The sequence below is a fragment of the Haematobia irritans genome, chromosome 4 (assembly GCF_050003625.1).
Source record: "Haematobia irritans isolate KBUSLIRL chromosome 4, ASM5000362v1, whole genome shotgun sequence".
NCBI classification, from domain to species: domain Eukaryota; kingdom Metazoa; phylum Arthropoda; class Insecta; order Diptera; family Muscidae; genus Haematobia; species Haematobia irritans.
In genome coordinates this window covers 129,108,309-129,128,920 of record NC_134400.1, presented here as the reverse complement: position 1 = coordinate 129,128,920, position 20,612 = coordinate 129,108,309, and the positions used below count along the sequence as shown (strand labels likewise).

The 20,612-nt window shown below is 34.7% G+C and overlaps 1 protein-coding gene across 2 annotated transcripts in view; it reads left to right on the top strand.

Moving 5' to 3' along the window:
* Positions 1 to 1,044: 1,044 nt before the first annotated feature.
* Positions 1,045 to 20,612, top strand: part of LOC142235026 (uncharacterized) — a 40,687-nt gene continuing 21,119 nt past the window's right edge. Inside the window, exon 1 of one of the 2 annotated variants that reach the window (XM_075306245.1) lies at positions 1,045 to 1,559. In XM_075306245.1, coding sequence (XP_075162360.1) covers positions 1,488 to 1,559 — 72 coding nt within the window. In that variant the 5' untranslated portion in view covers positions 1,045 to 1,487. Of the gene's footprint in view, positions 1,560 to 16,096; positions 16,102 to 20,612 lie in introns of those variants that run through there. The other variant, XM_075306246.1, reaches the window with a different exon arrangement.

Here is a 20,612-nt window from a genome sequence, read left to right as displayed (position 1 = left end):
AAACAATGTTTTTTTTTGAGTTAGTCTTTATGAAATTGTTTTCATATCCTGGAAAAGAATAAACGTTTATCACAAAAAGTATATACTTTTCTTCCATTTTTTGCGTGTAGGAAGCCACCGTGGTGCAATGGTTAGCATGCCCTCCTTGCATACACAAGGTCGTGGGTTCGATTCCTCCTTCGACCGAACACCAAAAAGTTTTTCAGCGGTGGATTATCCCACCTCAGTAATGCTGGTGACATTGCTGAGGGTTTCAAAACTTCTCTAAGTGGTTTCACTGCAATGTGGAACGCCGTTCGGACTCGGCTATAAAAAGGAGGTCCCTTGTCATTGAGCTTAACATGGAATCGGGCAGCACTCAGTGATAAGAGAGAAGTTCGTCAATGTGGTATCACAATGGACTGGATAGTCTAAGTGAGCCTGATACATCGGGCTGCCACATAACCTAACCTAACATCGAGTTTATGGGTGATTTTTTACCTATTATCTTTTTGGCAACATTGGTTTAAACAGCTGACTCATGTTTCGAGTTTTTTTTTGCACTGTCAAAAATCTTCAGTTTGGTCTGTAATTCAACCATGAATTGTTTTACTAACGGACAACGCTAGCAAATTATTGATGTTTTTAATCAAAGTCGATGTACCATTGAAGGAAACAATTTACATGCAATTGGATATGTTTTATTTGAAAAATAGCTCTTAAAAAATCACCCTTTATTTCCCTTAAATCAAAAAAAAAAAAAAATAGTGTGTTGTGAAAGTATTGCGAAAATAGTATATGACATGTCTATGTAAAATTCATCTATCATTTTGACACCTCCTCTTTACTCAATGAAATAACCCACTGTGCCCCGTAGTTACATTCTCCATTACTCTCTTACACACATACGCACACATATATATATATTAATTCATTGAATTATTTGTCCACCAAAAGCTACGCATGGGATTGTATCTCATCTTCGAAATGAAAATAAAAGTACTCGAATTTACGGTCTTTAGACAGTAAATCGTAGATATCTGAGAGCAGAGCTCTACTTGAGTCAATTAGAACAGTTTTTTTAGTTTTGTTCTTTGTATTATATTTGGTCATTGACTGGGAGACATGTGATCAATTTTTTTATTACCGCACTGTAGTGCAGACGGAACGGTTTGAACAGCATCGCAGCGCATTGTGAACGATAACAATACGATTTAAAAATAATAAAAATAAACAGCGAGAAAAAAATATGCCATAACCCCACCTGAAAGTTGCGTGTTATCAATAGAAATATTTACAAGTCGATCACGTTCGTAAATAACAGTGCAGTTTTGAACTTAAAGTGAAAAAAAAAAACAACAAAAATGATTTCACATAGTTATAAAAATCTGGGAATTTTGATATTGATTTTTGTGTGTAGCGGCAAAGTAAACTGCAACAATGACGATTCCTATGAAAGCTATGTTCCGGGTTCGACCCGGTGTAAATAGCGGAAGTGATACAACGAAATGCGACAACATCATCCCTCATCCATGCTGTGCATGAATATCAAACCCCAACACTCAGTGGATATCAAACAAGTGCGTACAATAAAAAGTGGTTGATAGTTATTGTCACAAATGTGGATATGAAAAAAAATGCGAATACCAAAATTATTCTCTTGATTAATTCTATGATTACACTTTTTGGGTAATGAAAGAAACGTGATAAACAATTAACATGAAGAAAGGCCGACTGTATTGTACACCTACAGCCAACCTCGTCTCATTATTTGAGACATGTTGGGAATAACAGAATATGTTGGGAATAATTAAGTATTATAGCCATACGCTCAATAAAGTATAATTGGATACAAATGAATTTAAAGGACTTTCGTATTAATTCTCGGCTTCTTTAAAATAAAAATATTTCAAGATGGCAGCCCAATTTTAGGTATAATTCTTATAAACTTGAAATCGTAAAAATCAAGAATTTCACCACGAAAAGTATATTTTCGTGGTGAAATTCTGAGTCAATCTTGTGATGTCCGTTCGTCCGTCCGCCTGTTGAGATCACTTTAACTTCCGAACAAAACAAACTATCGGCCTAAAACTGGGAAACCATCGTGGTTCAAAGGTTAGCATGTTTGCCTTCATACAAAAGGTCATTGGTTCAAGATTCGACAGAGGTGACTTATCCCTAAAAACCCGGATCGGACTCGGCTATAAAAAGGAGGCCCATTGAGCTTAACCCTAGACAGTCATCCTTCGTCAAAATGACGATGTGTAATTTCATTTTCGATTTAAAATGCATTATAGTTGATTGGGAAATGTAAGATACATTTATGAATTTTTGCTTTATAATAATTAAAAACAATTGAATTAGAAAACAAGTAAGGAAAGTCTAAAGTCGGGCGGGGCCGACTATATTATACCCTGCACCACTTTGTAGCTCTACATTTTCGATACCATATCACATCCGTCAAATGTGTTGGGGGCTATATATAAAGGTTTGTCCCAAATACATACATTTAAATATTACTCGATCTGGGCAGAATTTGATAGACTTCTACAAAATCAATAGACTCAAAATTTAAGTCGGCTAATGCACTAGGGTGGAACACAATGAGTGAGTTTTAGAGGAATCATTAACATCTCTTGTAAGTGTCCAAGAAAATTATAAAATAACGTCTTGATTTGAAATCTTAAATCTGTAGAAGTAAAATCTGGAAAATTTTACATTGAGTTTCAAGCAATTTTCAAATGGACCGATAAAAACTTAATCCGATACACGTTTTTGTGAGCCTAAAATACCAGAATATTTACAATTTCAGGCAAATCAGATAAAAACCACGGTTCTAGAAACCCAAGGAGTTAAATCGGGAGATCGTTCTTATGGGGGCTATACTAAAATATGGACCGATACTCACCGTTTTCGGTACACCTCTTTATGACCCGAAAATACCTCTAGATTTCCAATTTCAAGCAAATAGGATAAAAGCTTCGGATTCTAGAAGCCCAAGAAGCAAGTGACTCACGCGTGAGTCACGAAAATTTTCGTGAGTCACGACAATTTCGTGTCACGTGCACACCTCTAGTAGAAACTTCTACGACAGACTGTCATCCACAAATTTCAACTCACATGGGTGTTAAATATCATATTCTTCCACCACGTACCAAATTTCAACCAGATCGGATGAATTTTGCGTCACCAAAAGGCACCGGAGGTCAAATCTGGGGATCGGTTTATATGGGAGCTATATATTATTATGGACTGATATGGACCAATTTGTGCATGGTTGTTAGAGATAAAATACTAACACCACGTACCAAATTTCAACCGGATCGGATGAAAATTGTTTCTCTTAGAGGCTCTGCAAGCCAAATCGGGGGATCGGTTTATATGGGGGCTATATATAATTATGCACCGATGTAGACCAATTTTTGCATGGTTATTAGATACCATATCCTAACACCATGTACCAAATTTCAGCCGGATCGGATGAAATTTGCTTCTCTTAGAGGCTTCGCAAGCCAAATTTGGGGGTCCGTTTATATGGGGGCTATACGTAAAAGTGGACCGATATGGCCCATTTGTAATACCATCCGACCTACATCAATAACAACTACTTGTGCCAAGTTTCAAGTCGATAGCTTGTTTCGTTCGGAAGTTAGCGTGATTTCAACAGATGGACGGACGGACGGACATGCTCAGATCGACTCAGAATTTCACCACGACCCAGAATATATATACTTTATGGGGTCTTAGAGCAATATTTCGATGTGTTACAAACGGAATGACAAAGTATGGTGGAGGGTATAAAAATATGGGAAACATTTAAGTCTGAAGCAATTGTAAGGAAACTTCGCAAAAGTTTATTTATGATTTATCGCTCGATATATATGTATTAGAAGTTTAGGAAACTTAGAATCATTTTTACAACTTTTCGACTAAGCAGTGTCGATTTTACAAGGAAAATGTTGGTACTTTACCCTTTTTGTCGAAATCAGAAAAACATATATATGGGAGCTATATCTAAATCTGAACCGATTTCAAAAATTTGGCACGCATAGCTACAATGCTAATTCTACTCCCTGTGCAAAATTTCAACTAAATCGGAGCAAACAATTGGCCTCTGTGGTCATATGAGAGTAAATCGGGCGAAAGCTATATATTGGAGCTATATATAAATCTGAACCGATTTCAACCAAATTTGGCACGCATAGCTACAATGCTAATTCTACTCCCTGTGCAAAATTTCAATTAAATCGGAGTAAAAGATTGGCCACTGTGGTCATATGAGTGTAAATCGGGCGAACGATATATATGGGAGCTATATCTAAATCTGAACCGATTTCAATATAATTTGGCACACTTAACTTAACTACTAATTGTACTGCTAGCGCAAAATTTCAACCAAATTGGGGTAAAACTCTGGCATCTGGGACCGTATTAGTCCATATCGGGCGAAAGATATATATGGGAGCTATATCTAAATCTGAACCGATTTTAATAAAATTTGGCACACCTGACTGTAGTACTAATTGTTCTTCTTGTGCAAAATTTCAAGCAAATTAGGGTAAAACTCTGGCTTATGGGGCCATATAAGTCCATATCGGGCGAAATATATATATATATATATATATATATATATATATATATATATATATATATATATATATATATATATATATATATATATATATATATATATATATATATATATATATATATATATATATATATATATATATATATATATATATATATATATATATATATATATATATATATATATATATATATATATATATATATATATATATATATATATATATATATATATATATATATATATATATATATATATATATATATATATATATATATATATATATATATATATATATATATATATATATATATATATATATATGGGAGCTATATCTAAATCTGAACCGATTTCTTTCAAAATCAACAGGGTTCTATTCTGAGCCAAAACACATACTTGTGCCACATTTGAAGTCGATTGGACTAAAACTGCGACCTAGACTTTGATTACAAAAAGTGTTCACGGACAGACGGACATGGTTATATCGACTCAAGAGCCCACCCTGAGCATTTTTGCCAAAGACACCATGTGTCAATCTCGTCTCCTTCTGGGTGTTGCAAACATATTCACTAACTTACAATACCCTGTTCCACAGTGTGGCGCAGGGTATACAAAACTCAATATTGGTTCTCATTTTTGCTCATAATGCAAAATATAGCATTTTGAAATAGGCCGTAGTCAAAATGACGAAGGATGACGATAGTGTACAAAAAATAAGGATGACTTTCCAGGGTTAATATGAAAGCACTTGTGGTATCACAATGAACGGTATAGTCTACACGCAAAACAAGTTAAGGAAATGAGTATCGCAAACGTACAGCTGTTTGAATTTCTTTATAAAGTTCAAACCTTTATTACAATATTTTTATTTTAATTCATTATACCCTGCTCCACACTGTGGAACAGGGTATTATAAGTTAGTGCGTATGTTTGCAACACCCAGAAGGAGACGAGATAGACACATAGTGTCTTTGGCAAAAATGCCCAGGGTGGGCTCTTGAGTCGATATAGCCATGTCCGTCTGTCCGTCTGTCCGTGAACACATTTTTGTAATCAAAGTCTAGGTCGCAGTTTTAGTCTAATCGACTTCAAATTTGGCCCAAGTACGTGTTTTGGCTCAGAATAGATACCTATTGATTTTGGAAGAAATCGGTTCAGATTTAGATATAGCTCCCATATATATCTTTCGCCCGATATGGACTAATACGGTCCCAGAAGCCAGAGTTCTACCCCAATTTGGTTGAAATTTTGCACTAGGAGTTCAATTAGTAGTGTAGTCTAGTGTGCCAAATTTTATTGAAATCGGTTCAGATTTAGATATAGCTCCCATATATATCGTTCGCCCGATTTACACTCATATGACCACAGAGGCCAATTTTTTGCTCCGATTTAGTTGAAACTTTGCACAGGGAGTAGAATTAGCATTGTTGCTATGCGTGCCAAATTTGGTTGAAATCGGTTCAGATTTAGATATAGCTGCCATATATAGCTTTCGCCCGATTTACACTCATATGACCACAGTGGCCAATCTTTTACTCCGATTTAGTTGAAATTGTGCACAGGGAATAGAATTAGCATTGTAGCTATGCGTGCCAAATTTGATTGAAATCGGTTCAGATTTAGATATAGCTCCCATATATAGCTTTCGCCCGATTTACACTCATATGACCACAGAGGCCAATTTTTAACTCCGATTTAGTTAAAATTTTGCACAGGGAGTAGAATTAACGTTGTAGCTATTCGTACCAAATTTGGTTGAAATCGGTTTAGATTTAGATATAGCTCCCATATATATGTTTTTCTGATTTCGACAAAAATGGTCAAAATACCAACATTTTCCTTATAAAATCGCCACTGCTTAGTCGAAAAGTTGTAAAAATGACTCTAATTTTCCTAAACTTCTAATACATATATATCGAGCGATAAATCATAAATAAACTTTTGCGCAGTTTCCTTAAAATTGCTTCAGATTTAAATGTTTCCCATATTTTTTTAATAACATTGTGTTCCACCCTAGTGCATTAGCCGACTTAAATTTTGAGTCTATAGATTTTGTAGAAGTCTATCAAATTCTTCCAGATCGAGTGGTATTTAAATGTATGTATTTGGGACAAACCTTTATATATAGCCCCCAACACATTTGACGGATGTGATATGGTATCGAAAATTTAGATCTACAAAGTGGTGCAGGGTATAATATAGTCGGCCCCGCCCGACTTTAGACTTTCCTTACTTGTTTTAATTTAATTTAATTTATTATCATATGTAACCAAGCTTTACAAAGGCCTTTTTTACAATTACTTAAAATAACATTTAATTTCTTTTTTATAAAAAATTACGTTTTATTCTAGAATCGAAGTCCATTTTGTTTATTAAGACACATTTTGAGGATTTGTAGTAGAAATTTAAAATAGTACTCGTAGTATGTAATGTCGAACGTCCTTTTCAATTCCTGCTACATTTTTTGGAATATAAGTAAAATTACTTTATTTACTTCTCCAAAAGTTGTATTTGGTATGTTTTTTATAAGAGATGGCCCAAAGAGGCTTGATTCCTCTAAATAAATTCCATTAACATGTGTTTTGTGTGCACAACAATCTAGTCTATAAATAGAATTGCCTGACAAAAAACTGTTTTTCTTAAAAAAAAAACAACGTTAAATAAAATTTGACAAAAAAAAATCTAAAATGAGAAATACATTCAAAAAAGGGAGCGCTAATGCCAACTTAACTTTAGTTCATGAAAATTTGTTGATTTTGCTTAAATTTTACCCAAAGTGAGAAAATGTTCTTTATTTGAATAATTTTTTGTTTATTTTAATGACGTGAACTAAAAATAAGAAAAGAAGTTTTATACAAATATAGTGCACAATTTTACTATAAAATAAAATAGTTCACATTTTCCCAAAATGGGAGAAGTTTGCTTAAATTGAGTTATGAACTCTCTCAAATGAGTAAATTTTATTTATATTGTACCTTTCTTGAACTTCGTATGGCGCTAAAGACATTTTAAGAATTTTTATACCCACAACCATAGAATGGCAATAAGTTTGTCATTCCGTTTGTAACACATCGAAATATCGATTTCCGACTATATAAAGTATATATTCTTGATCAGGGGAACTTCTAAGACGATATAACCATGTTCGTTTGTCTGTTGTAATCACGCTAATGCTTTCAATAATGGCACTATCGTCCTGAAATTCGGCAAAGATTCGTTTTTTGTTTGCAGGCAGGTCGAATATGGGCTATATGGGTCCAGGTTTTGATATAGCCTACATAAAAGCCGACTCCCCGGGCTTCTAGAAACCGTATTTGCTATCCGATTGTTTGAAATTGGAAAGCTAGAGGTAGTTTAGGACTACAAGTAGGTGTGCCGAAAATGGTGCCTATCGGTCCATGTTTTGGTATAGCCTCCATATAGACCGATCTCCCTTGGGTTTATATAAACCGTAGTTTTTATCTGATTTGCCTGAAATTGTAACGGATTTAGTTTTTAAGTTTTCAAGGCGTTATTTCAACATTTTCTTATGTTACACACTTACACGAGATGTTTATGATTCCTCTAAAATTCAAACAAAAATGGTTGTTAAAAATCCAGAATCTGATCCTGTATTCATAGGTAGAATTTTTAAATTTATCTTCGGGAAGCATACTGGTTGAACTGATCTGCTTAGGAGAATATCTGCCCCCCCCCCCTCTCGAAAATTCTATATATTATCAAGTAACCCGTGACGACGAGTTTTTCAAAGCACTCTATTATACGAGTATTTTATTCATGGTGGTGGGTATTTAAGATTCGGCCCGGCCTGTCGCTGTGTATACATGTTTCTACTAATTTGTTGTTTTGGATAATTTTCCAGCAAGTTTTAATAAAATTTGTCGAAAAAAAAAAATAAAATTTTGTTCTACTTTTATGGATTTATTTTCGATTTTAGCTGCTAAACTTGAACTTAATATCCACCTTAAAGTGAAAATTTTTGTGTTTCTATTATTTCCCATGGAAGCAAAGTTTTGCTTGTAAATTGCAATCAATTTAAAAATCATTAACAATTTAACCTTCATCATATGGGTTGGATTGGCTTGGTTTAACCGAGCTGAGTTTTGTTTTTAAATCGATGTCAAGAACATTGAGAGCGCTCATTTAACTTAAATTGTAATGAATAAAAAAGGAGACGACGACATACACTTAGTAGAAAATATATGCTTGCTTATAAAGCCTTAAATTTTCTGTAGTACCAACCAAAAGTAATTTCCTTGGGTTTTGTAATTATACTCTGCGCCATACTGTGGAACTTATACTTATAAATATAATCATGAAAAAAATAAATAAGTTAATTAATTTTTTTCTCTGGTGATTGCTTAACAAGTTCCTCCACACAAAAATAGTTCTTTTCTTCGTAACGAAAATTTAGACAAAAACAAGAGAGGAAAGTCTAAAGTACGGCGCGACCGACTATAACATATAATACCCTGCACCACATTGTAGATCCACATTTTCGATACCAGATAAAATCCGTCAAATGTGCTGGGTGATGTATATAATAGCTTGTGTTCATACATTTAAATCTGACTCGATCTAGACAAAATTTGTTAAACTTCTACAGAATCTAAAGACTTACATACAAGTCCATATCGGACGAAAGATATATATGGGAGCTATATCTAAATCTGAAGCAATTTTAATAAAATTTAGGGCACCGCACTATATTACTATTGTACACGCAAAGAAAAAAAAACGTTTGGAAAACGTGTACCGAAAACGTTTTTCTTTTGTTAGAGTTTTTTGAATTGCTTGGAAAATTTTAAACTTTTATCACCAAAAAAATTAGTTTGTTACAAAATTTTTATTTTTACAATAAAAAAAGTTATTTTTGAAACAACAACACAGTCCATTTCGTTTATATCAAACACTGTTCTTTTCTGACTTTAGGTCTTTAATAAGACACATTTTACAGTTCAAAATTTAATATACTACAATGTAATGTTGGACATTTTTTCGGAATCTTCCGAACATATCTGGAATATATGTAAAAAAACACAAAAAAACTTTGGTCGAAGCAGGGATCGAACCCACGACCCTTGGCATGCAAGTCGGGCGTAGCAACCACTGCTTCACGGTGCCAAACTAAATGTTTGCTTCTGTTAACTAAACTTTGTTTATTCGGTTCGTGGGCGCCGCAAGCTATGCTATATAAATATAACTTATATGCATAATTATCTATTGATGACCATAACAGGTACATAGCTCAGTGGTTAGTGTGTTGGCTTACAAAGTGCATGGCCCGCGGTTCGATTCTCCGTCCAGGCGAAAGGTAAAAAAATTTTAAAATTTTAAAAAATCGTATAATTTCTTCTACATTGGTGGTATTACAGGAAAAGGTGTTAAGAACTAAAAAACCTCGTGGATGTGAGAAAGATGTGAGGGAAAATGCAATTAGCAAGAAAACAATGTTTTTTTTTTGAGTTTGTCTTTATGAAATTGTTTTTACATCCTGGAAAAGAATAAACGTTTATCACAAAAAGTATATACTTTTCTTCCAAATACACTTCCTTACAGCGAAAAGCAAATGAGAACCGAACTTTGTTTGTCTAAAATTTCGTTTGGGAGGAAAGAATCATTTTTTTTGTGTGTAGTTCTTGTACAAAATGAGATCATATAAGTGAATATCGGGCGAAAGATATATATGGGAGCTATATCTAAATTTGAAGCGTTTTCTTCCAAAATCAATAGGGTTCTATTCTGACCCAGGACAAAAACTTGTGCCAAGTTTGAAGTTGATTGGACTGAAAATGCGACCTGGACTTTGATTACAAAAATGTGTTCACAGACAGATGGACGGACGGACAGACGGACCTAGCTGTATGGACTCAGGGACCGATCCTGAGCAATATTGCCAAAGACAAACATATGCACTAACTTATAATACCCTGTTCCACAGTGTGAAGCAGGGCATAAACAATAAGTTGTCTCTTTCAAGGCAAATAAATCCCGTTGCTAGGCTGGTGCCCAACGAATTTTGGTTGATCTGAATGAAACAACTCTTACAACAAAAGTAAACTTTGTTGGTCTAAAATTCCGTTTTGTTTTTGCTTACACTAGGCGAATGGATGATGTTCAAAATTATTCCACGTCTGCTAGCAGAAGTGTGGACAGAATGTTGTATCTCATTTTCGGAAGCGTTTTGTTTATTACGACGGTGGTGCCTGTCTACTGCATACGTACAATCTGCATTTTATGGAATTAATACTATCTTTAATATATCATAGTGTATTAGCGATATGAAATACAATATTCACAAATGTATAAATCTATGAGATTAATTAACAAATGCTGAAACCTAACATTAATTTCAATAATTTCAATTTAGCATTAAATTTCACAGACTAATTGAATTTATCTGGATGATGCATGATTGCATCATGCAAGTTCTACTAAAGACTGTCACCACAATCGAATTACTTGGTTTTTGGTAAACGTTTCCGATGGGACACCCAGAAAAAAGTGACCCCTTCTTTAAATTAAAACAAGTATATACAGCACTAAGTTCGGCCGGGCCGAATCTTAAATACCCACCACCATGAACCAAATATTAGGGCTTCCTTTGAAATTTCAGGAGGGCTTGAGGACTTGAGGACACTTCCCGAAGATAAATTTTAAGATTTCACCTATGAGGACTATATCAGATTCTGGATTTATAAGAACCATTTTTGTTTGAGTTTTAGAGGAATCATTAACATCTCTTGTAAGTGTGCAAGAAAATTATAAAATAATGTCTTGATTTGAAATCTTAAATCTGTAGAAGTAAAATCTGGAAATTTTAAATTGAGTTTCAAGCAATTTTCATGATCAGTGCGCCTTCTACACCCTCAAGAAGTGAAGTCGGTCTATATGGAGGCATTACCAAATGGACCGATAAAAACTTAATCCGATACAAATTTTGTGAGCCTAAAATACCAGAATATTTACAATTTCAGGCAAATCAGATAAAAACTATGGTTTCTAGAAACCTAAGGAGTTAAATCGGGAGATCGTTCTTATGGGGGCTATACTAAAATATGGACCGTCTCGAAAACTCACCGTTTTCGGCACACCTCCTTATGACCCGATAATACCTCTAGATTTCCAATTTCAGGCAAATAGGATAAAAACTTCGGATTCTAGAAGCCCAAGAAGTAAAATCGGGAAAACGGTCTATATGGGGGCTATACCAAAATATGGACCGATACCCACCATTTTCGGCACACCTCTTTATGGTCCTAAAAAACCTCTAGATTTCCAATTTCAGACAAATTGGATAAAAACTACGGTTTCTATAAGCCCACGACCCCAAATCGGGAGGTCGTTTTATATGGGGACCCTACCAAAACATGGACCGATACTCACAATTTTTGGCACACGTATTTGGGGTCCTACAATACCTCTAGATTTCCAATTTCAGGTAAATTAAATAAAAACTGCGGTTTCTATAAGCCCAAGAAGTAAAATCGGGAGATCGGTCCATATGGGGGCTATACCAACATATGGGCCGATACTCACAATTTTTGGCACACGTATTCGTGGTCCTACAATACCTCTAGATTTCCAATTTCAGGTAAATTGAATAAAAACTGCGGTTTCTATAAGCCCAAGAAGTAAAATCGGGAGATCGGTCTATATGGGGGGTATACCAAAACATGGACCGATACTCACCATTTTTGGCACACCTCTTTATGGTCATAAAATACCTCTAGATTTCAAATTTCAGGCAAATTGGATAAAAACTACGATTTCTATAAGCCCAAGACCCCAAATCGGGAGGTCGGTTTATATGGGGACTATATCAAAACCTGGACCGATATAGCCCATCTTCGAACTTGACCTGCCTGCAGTCAAAAGACGAGTTCGTGCAAAATTTCAGCACGATTGCTTCATTATTGAAGATTGTAGCGTGATTACAACAGACAGACAGACAGACAGACAGACAGACGGACAGACGGACATCGTTATATCGTCTTAGAATTTCTCCCTGATCAAGAATATATATACTTTATATAGTCGGAAATCGATATTTCGATGTGTTACAAACGGAATGACAAACTTATTATACCCCCGTCACCATTCTATGGTGGTGGGTATAACAAGTAAGTAAGCATTTGTGGGGTAACATTGATATAGGTGTGGAAGATAAACCGCAGTTGCATATTTAAGAAAATTAAGGGGTACATATTTATGGGTCCTATATCTCAATATGACTATGTCTCATAGTCAGTGTTGCCAGGGAAAATGTTCGGTTTACCCTACAAAGACAAACAAAAATTCCCTACTTTTCCATACATTTCCCTATAATAACATAGTTTTCGTTAAATTTAAACAAATTTTACAAAATAAAAATGGTTCTCAGTACTTTATTATATTAAAACAGGAAAATGCAACGTATATAACCTAGTAAATAAATTTGTATTACCACCACGGTTGCCACACTTGGTAGAATTCAACCAAAAATAGAAATTTTATTTGTTAAATCTCTCTAGAAATAAAATTTTGGAAAAATTTTCGATAAACAAATTTTTTTTTGGGAAATTTTTCTATAGAAATAAAATTTTGAGAAAAAATTCCATAGAAATAAAATTTTGAGAAAATTTTATATAGAAATAATATTTTGAAAAAAATTTCTATCGAAATACAATTTTGACAAAATTTTCTATAGAAATAAAATGTTGACAAAATTTTCTACAGGAATAAAGTTTTGACAAAAATTTCTATACAAATATTTGTTTGGTAGATTTGTGGTAATCTTCAAATTTTGTTAGAGTTTTTTTTTTTTGGCACCAGTGGTAACTGTTGTTACCACACATTGTTAAAGATCAAGCCTTGCCGGCTTCTAATTTCCTCCTCTAGAGCCACCAAAATGTAAAAATTATTACAAAATGTCCCTACATTGTGGCCCTACGTCCCTACAAGACGCTGAATATTAGAAAAAACCTACATATAGGGAATTTCTCCTACTTCTAGCAACACTGGCTGTAGTTGATATTGCACCTACGGGGTTAGTATGCCACAAATACTCGTATTGAGCCCATTATTAAACAAGTAAGTAAAGTAGAAAGTCGGGCGGGGCCGACTATATCATACCCTAAACCACCATTACAGAATTAGTAATCATAAGCATTTATGGGGTAACACATAGTTTTGGGAGATAAACCGCAGTTGCATATTTATGAAAATTAAGGGGTACCTGTCTATGGGTGCTTTGTGTCAATCTGACTATAGCTCATAGTCAATGATGCCAGGGAAAATGTTCGGTTTACCCTACAAGGACAAAAAAAAAAGTTCCCTACTTTCCTATACATTCCCAAACAATTTTCCCTGCTACATTTTTCGTTAAATTTAAAAAATTTTACAAAACAAAAATGGTTCTAAGTACTTTATTATCTTAAAACATGAATAAGCAACGTATATAACTTAGAATATAAATTTGTATTACCACCACGGTTGCCACAGTTGGTAGAATTCTACCCAAATTAGTAATCTTTTTTGTTAAATCTCTATAAAAATAAAATTTTGGGAAAAGTTTCTGTAAACAAATTTTTGTGAAAAATTTTCTATGGAAATAAAATTTTGACAATAAATTCTATAGAAATAAAATTTTGAGAAAAAATTGCAAAGAAATAAAATTTTGAGAAAATTTTTTAAAGAAATAATATTTTGAAAAAAATTTCTATAGAAATACAATTTTGACAAAATGTTCTATAGAAATAAAATGTTGACAAAATTTTCTACAGGAATAAAATTTACCACACATTGTTAAAGATCAAGCCTTGCCGGCTTCTAATTTCCTCCTCTAGAGCCACCAAAATGTAAAAATTATTACAAATTGTGTTGAGTGAAAATGTCCTACATTGTGGCCCTACGTCCGTACAAGACGCTAAATATTAGAAAGCCCCTACATATAGGGAATTTCCCCTTCTTCTAGCAACACTGGCTGTAGTTGATATTGTACCTACGGGGTTAGTATGCCAGAAATACTCGTATTGAGCCCATTATTAAAAAAGAGAAAATCGCTCAATTAGTGTGGGTAATAAATCCAAATTTGTAAAAATCGAGCAATATTCTTATGTAAGAGCTATAAGTACGTATAAATACGATCGGCTAGTACATCAAAATTTGAAATTTGAGTAACATTGGTTAATAAATAAAAGTATTATGGCTAAATTTGGGAATACCACAAAAGTTTACCTTGTGCAAAATTTGAGTAAGATCTGTTAAGAAATGAGGCCTGTATGGTCAAACATAAGATTATTAGGGGCAAATTTTTCAAAATCGGGCGATACATATATGGGAGCTATATCTACATATGAACCGATTTCGATGAAATTTTGCACATACCGTTAGTACTATAGAGGATTGGATCTAGCCAACTTTGAGTAAGATCGGATAATAAATAAGGGTTCTATGGCCAAATTTGGGAAAATCGGGCTATACATATATATGGGAGCTATATCTCAATCTGAACTGATATCGACAATTTTTTGCACATACAGTTGATGCTATAGAAGATTACATTTAGCCAACTTTGAGTAAGATCGGTTGATAAATAAGGGTTTTATGGCCAAATTTAGAATAATCGGGAGCTATAGCTCAATCTGAATCGATTTTGATGATTTTTTGCACATATAGTTAGTGCTATAGAATATTAGATTTAGCCAACTTGGAGTAAGATCGGTTGATAAATAAGGGTTTTATGACCTAATTTGGCAAAATCGGGCGATACATATATATATATATATATATATATATATATATATATATATATATATATATATATATATATATATATATATATATATATATATATATATATATATATATATATATATATATATATATATATATATATATATATATATATATATATATATATATATATATATATATATATATATATATATATATATATATATATATATATATATATATAGATATATATATATATATATATATATATATATGGGAACTATATCTAAATCTGAACCGATTTCGATGAAATTTTGCAGACTTAAAGGGTGATGCAGAAGACTATTTTGTGCTAAATTTGAAGACGATCGGTTAGTAAAAAAGAGCAATGTGACCCCATTTGTCGAAATCGGGCGATACATATATAAGGGAGCTATATCTAAATTTGATCCGATTCAATTCGTCCTTGTGCCCAAACAACTCCCTGTACCAAATTTCATCAAAATCGGTTAATAATTGCGACCGGAATCCTGTGAACAACAAATACATGGACAGACGGACACCAAGCGCTAGATCGACTCAGGAGGTGACTCTGAGTCGATCTGTATATATTTTATGGGGTCTAAAATCAATATTTATGGTAGGCACATTTTTTGGCAGATCAAACTTATTATACCCTGACCACTATGTGGTTTAGGGTATAAAAAATAAAGTAGTGGATCTTTGTTTAGACGCTACCCCAGTCTTCACCGAAAATGTCAACCACGCCTGGCAAAGCAAAAGCCACCCTCCGTGTCTAACTAAATATCAAACAAGTAACGAAAGTCCAAAGTCGGGCGGGGCCGACTATATTATACCCTGCACCACTTTGTAGATCTAAATTTTCGATACCATATCACATCCGTCAAATGTGTTGGGGCTATATATAAAGGTTTGTCCCAAATACATACGTTTAAATATCACTCGATATAAACAGAATTTGATAGACTTTTACAAAATCTATAGACTCAAAATTTAAGTTGGCTAATGCACTAGGGTGGAACACAACTTTAGTAAAAAACAAGGAAAATGTTGGTATTTTGACCATTTTGGTCGAAATAAGAAAAACATATATGGGAGCTATATTTAAATCTGAACCGATTTCAATCAAATTTGGCACACGTGACTATATTACTAATTGTACTCCTAGTGCAAAATTTCAATCAAATTGGGCCACAACTCTGGCTTCTGGGGCCATATAAGTCAATATCGGGCGAAAAATATATATGGAAGCTATATCTAAATCTGAACCGATTTCAATCAAATTGTACTCCTTGTGCAAAATTTCAAGCTAATCGGGATAAAACTCTGGCTTCTGGGTCCATATAAGTGCATATCGGGCGAAAGATATATATGGGAGCTATATCTAAATCTGAATCGATTTCAACCAAATTTGGCACGCATAGCTACAATGCTAAATCTACTCCCTGTGAAAAATTTCAACCAAATTGGGCCAAAACTCTGGCTTTTAGGACCATATTAGTCCATATCGGGCGAAAGATATATATGGGAGCTATATCTAAATCTGAACCGATTTCAATCAAATTTTGCACACTTTACTATACAACTAAGTGTTATGTTTGTACAAAATTTCAAGCAAATCGGTATAAAAATCTGGCTGCTGGGTCCATATTAGTGCATATCGGGCGAAAGATATATATGGGAGCTATATCTAAATCTGAACCGATTTCTTCCAAAATCAATAGGGTACTATTCTAACCCAAATTAGGAGCATGTGCCAAATTTGAAGGCGATTGGACTTAAATTGCGACCTAGACTTTGATCACAAAAATGTGTTCACAGACAGACGGACGGACGGACAGACGGACATGGTTATATCGACTCAGGGACCCACCCTGAGCATTATTGCCAAAGACATCATGTGTCTATCTCGTCTCCTTCTGGGTGTTACAAACATATGCACTAACTTATAATACCCTGTTCCACAGTGTGGTGCAGGGTATAAAAATATGGGAAACATTTAAATCTGAAGCAATTTTAAGGAAACTTCGCAAAAGTTTATTTATGATTTATCGCTCGATATATATGTATTAGAAGTTTAGGGAAATTAGAGTCATTTTTACAACTTTTCGACTAAGCAGTGGCGATTTAACAAGGAAAATGTTAGTATTGTGACCATTTTTGTCGAAATCAGAAAAACATATATATGGGAGCTATATCTAAATCTGAACCGATTTCAACGAAATTTGGCACGCATAGCAACAATGCTAATTCTACTCGCTGTGTAAATTACAACTAAATCGGAGTTAAAAATTGGCCTCTGTGGTCATATGAGTCTAAATCGGGCGAAAGCTATATATGAGAGATATATCTAAATCTGAACCGATTTCAACCAACTTTGGCACGCATAGCTACAATGCTAATTCTACTCCCTGTGCAAAATTTCAACTAAATTGGAGCAAAAAATTGGCCTCTGTGGTCATATGAGTGTAAATCGGGCGAAAGCTATATTTGGAGCTGTATCTAAATCTGAACCGATTTCATCCAACTTTGGTACGCATAGCTACAATGCCAAATCGACTTCCTGTGCAAAATTTCAACTAAATCGGAGTAAAAGATTGGCCACTGTGGTCATACGAGTGTAAATCGGGCGAACGATATATATGGGAGCTATATCTAAATCTGAACCGATTTCAGCAAAATTTGCAACGCATAGCTAGAATGCTAATTCTACTCCCTGTGCAAAATTTCAACCAAATTGGGGTTAAACTCTGGCTTCTGGGACCGTATTAGTCCATATCGGGCGAAGGATATATATGGGAGCTATATCTAGATCTGAACCGATTTGAATAAAATTTGGCACACTTGACTATAGTACTAATTGTTCTTCTTGTGCAAAATTTTAAACAAATTAGGGTAAAACTCTGTCTTCTGGGGCCATATAAGTCCATATCGGGCGAAATATATATATATGAGAGCTATATCTAAATCTGAACCGATTTCTTCCAAAATCAATAGGGATCTATTCTGAGCCAAAACACATACTTGTGCCAAATTTGAAGTCGATTGGACTAAAACTGCGACCTAGACTTTGATTACAAAAATGTGTTCACGGACAGACGGACATCGCTATATCGACTCAAGAGCCCACCCTGAGCATTTTTGCCAAAGACACCATGTGTCTATCTCGTCTCCTTCTGGGTGTTGCAAACATATGCACTAACTTATAATACCCTGTTCCACAGTGTGGCGCAGGGTATAAAAATCAGATACCTCATAATAATTTCCGCCACGTCCTCTGTAAAATTCAAATAATTCGCACAAGATTAGTTCTTCCACTGTACTTCTCCCCGACTAAATATCGAAAAATAATTTAGCGGATCTTTGTCTAGAAGCCCCTTCAAACTTCTGTGAAAATGTGAAGCAAATCGGATAACTTTAGCCCAATTTTCAAAAGGTTGTATAAGGGGGAGGTCCGCCCTCTCAGTCCAAATATTAAATAACCAGATACCCGATTAAAATAATTTTTTAAAAACCTGCCACAATGTCCTCTGTAAAATTCAAGTAATTCCCAGAAGTTTAGTTTATTCACTGTATGTGCTTTAAAAAAAGACGGGCAAAGATGAAGTCTACCTATACACAAAATTTTTTTTATACCCACCACCATAAAATGGTGACGGGGGTATAATAAGTTTGTCATTCCGTTTGTAGCACATCGAAATATCGATTTCCGACTATATAAAGTATATATATTCTTGATCAGGGAGAAATTCTAAGACGATATAAGATTGTCCGTCTGTCCGTCTGTCTGTCTGTCTGTTGTAATCACGCTACAGCCTTCAATAATGGTGCTATCGTCCCGAAATTTGGCACAGATTCGTTTTTTGTTTGCAGGCAGGTCAAGTTCGAAGATGGGCTATATCGGTCCAAGTTTTGATATAGTCCCCATATAAACCGACCTCCCGATTTGGGGTCTTGGGCCTATAAAATTCGTAGTTTTTATCATATTTGCCTGAAATTGGAAATCTACAGGTATTTTGGGACCATAAAGAGGTGTGTCGAAAATGGTCCGTATCGGTCCATGTTTTGGTATAGCCCCCATATAGACCGATCTCCCGATTTTGCTTCTTGGGCGTCTAGAAACAGTATTTTCTATCCGATTTGTCTGAAATTGAAAATCTAGAGGTATTTTGGGAACATAAGGAGGTGTGTCGAAAATGGTCCGTATCGATCCATGTTTTGGTATAGCCCCCATATAGACCGATCTCCCGATTTTGCTTCTTAGGCGTTTAAAAACTATATTTACCATCCGATTTGCCTGAAATAGGAAATCTAGAGGTATTGTGGGACTATAAAGAGGTGTGTCGAAAATAGTCCGTATAGGTCCATGTTTTGGTATAGCCCCCATATAGACCGATCTCCCGATTTTGCTTCTTGGGCGTCTAGAAACAGTATTTTCTATCCGATTTGTCTGAAATTGAAAATCTAGAGGTATTTTGGGACCATAAAGAGGTGTGTCGAAAATGGTCCGTATCGATCCATGTTTTAGTATAACCCCCATATAGACCGATCTCCCGATTTTGCTTCTTAGGCGTCTAAAAACTATATTTACCATCCGATTTGCCTGAAATTGTAAATCTAGAGGTATTGTGGGACTATAAAGAGGTGTGTCGAAAATAGTCCGTATAGGTCCATGTTTTGGTATAGCCCCCATATAGACCGATCTCGCGATTTTACTTCCTGGGCGTCTAAAAACAGTATTTTCTATCCGATTTGTCTGAAATTGAAAATCTAGAGGTATTTTGGGATCATAAAGTGGTATGTCGAAAATGGTCCGTATCGGTCCATGTTTTGGTATAGCCCCCATATAGACCGATCTCCCAATTTTGCTTCTTACACGTCTAGAAACAGTATTTTCTATCCGATTTGTATGAAATTGAAAATCTAGAGGTATTTTGAAAATCTAGAGGTATTTGGGGAACATAAAATAATGTGCTGAAAATGGTTCCCATCGGTCCATGTTTTGGTATAGGCCCCATATAGACCGATCTACCGATTTTTATTCTTGGGCTTCTATAAACTGTATTCATTACCCGATTTCCCTGAATTTCGAAATCAAGGGGTATTTTGGGACCATAAATATGTGTGCCGAAATTGAGGTGTATCGGTATATGTTTTGGATTAGTCCCCATATAGACCGATCTCCCGACTTTACTTCTTGGGCTTCTAGAATCCTTGGTTATTATCCAGTTTGTCTTAAAATGTATTTTAGACCCTCAAAAATCTGTATCGTATTTATTTTTACCGGTCCTTTTGGTAATCGATA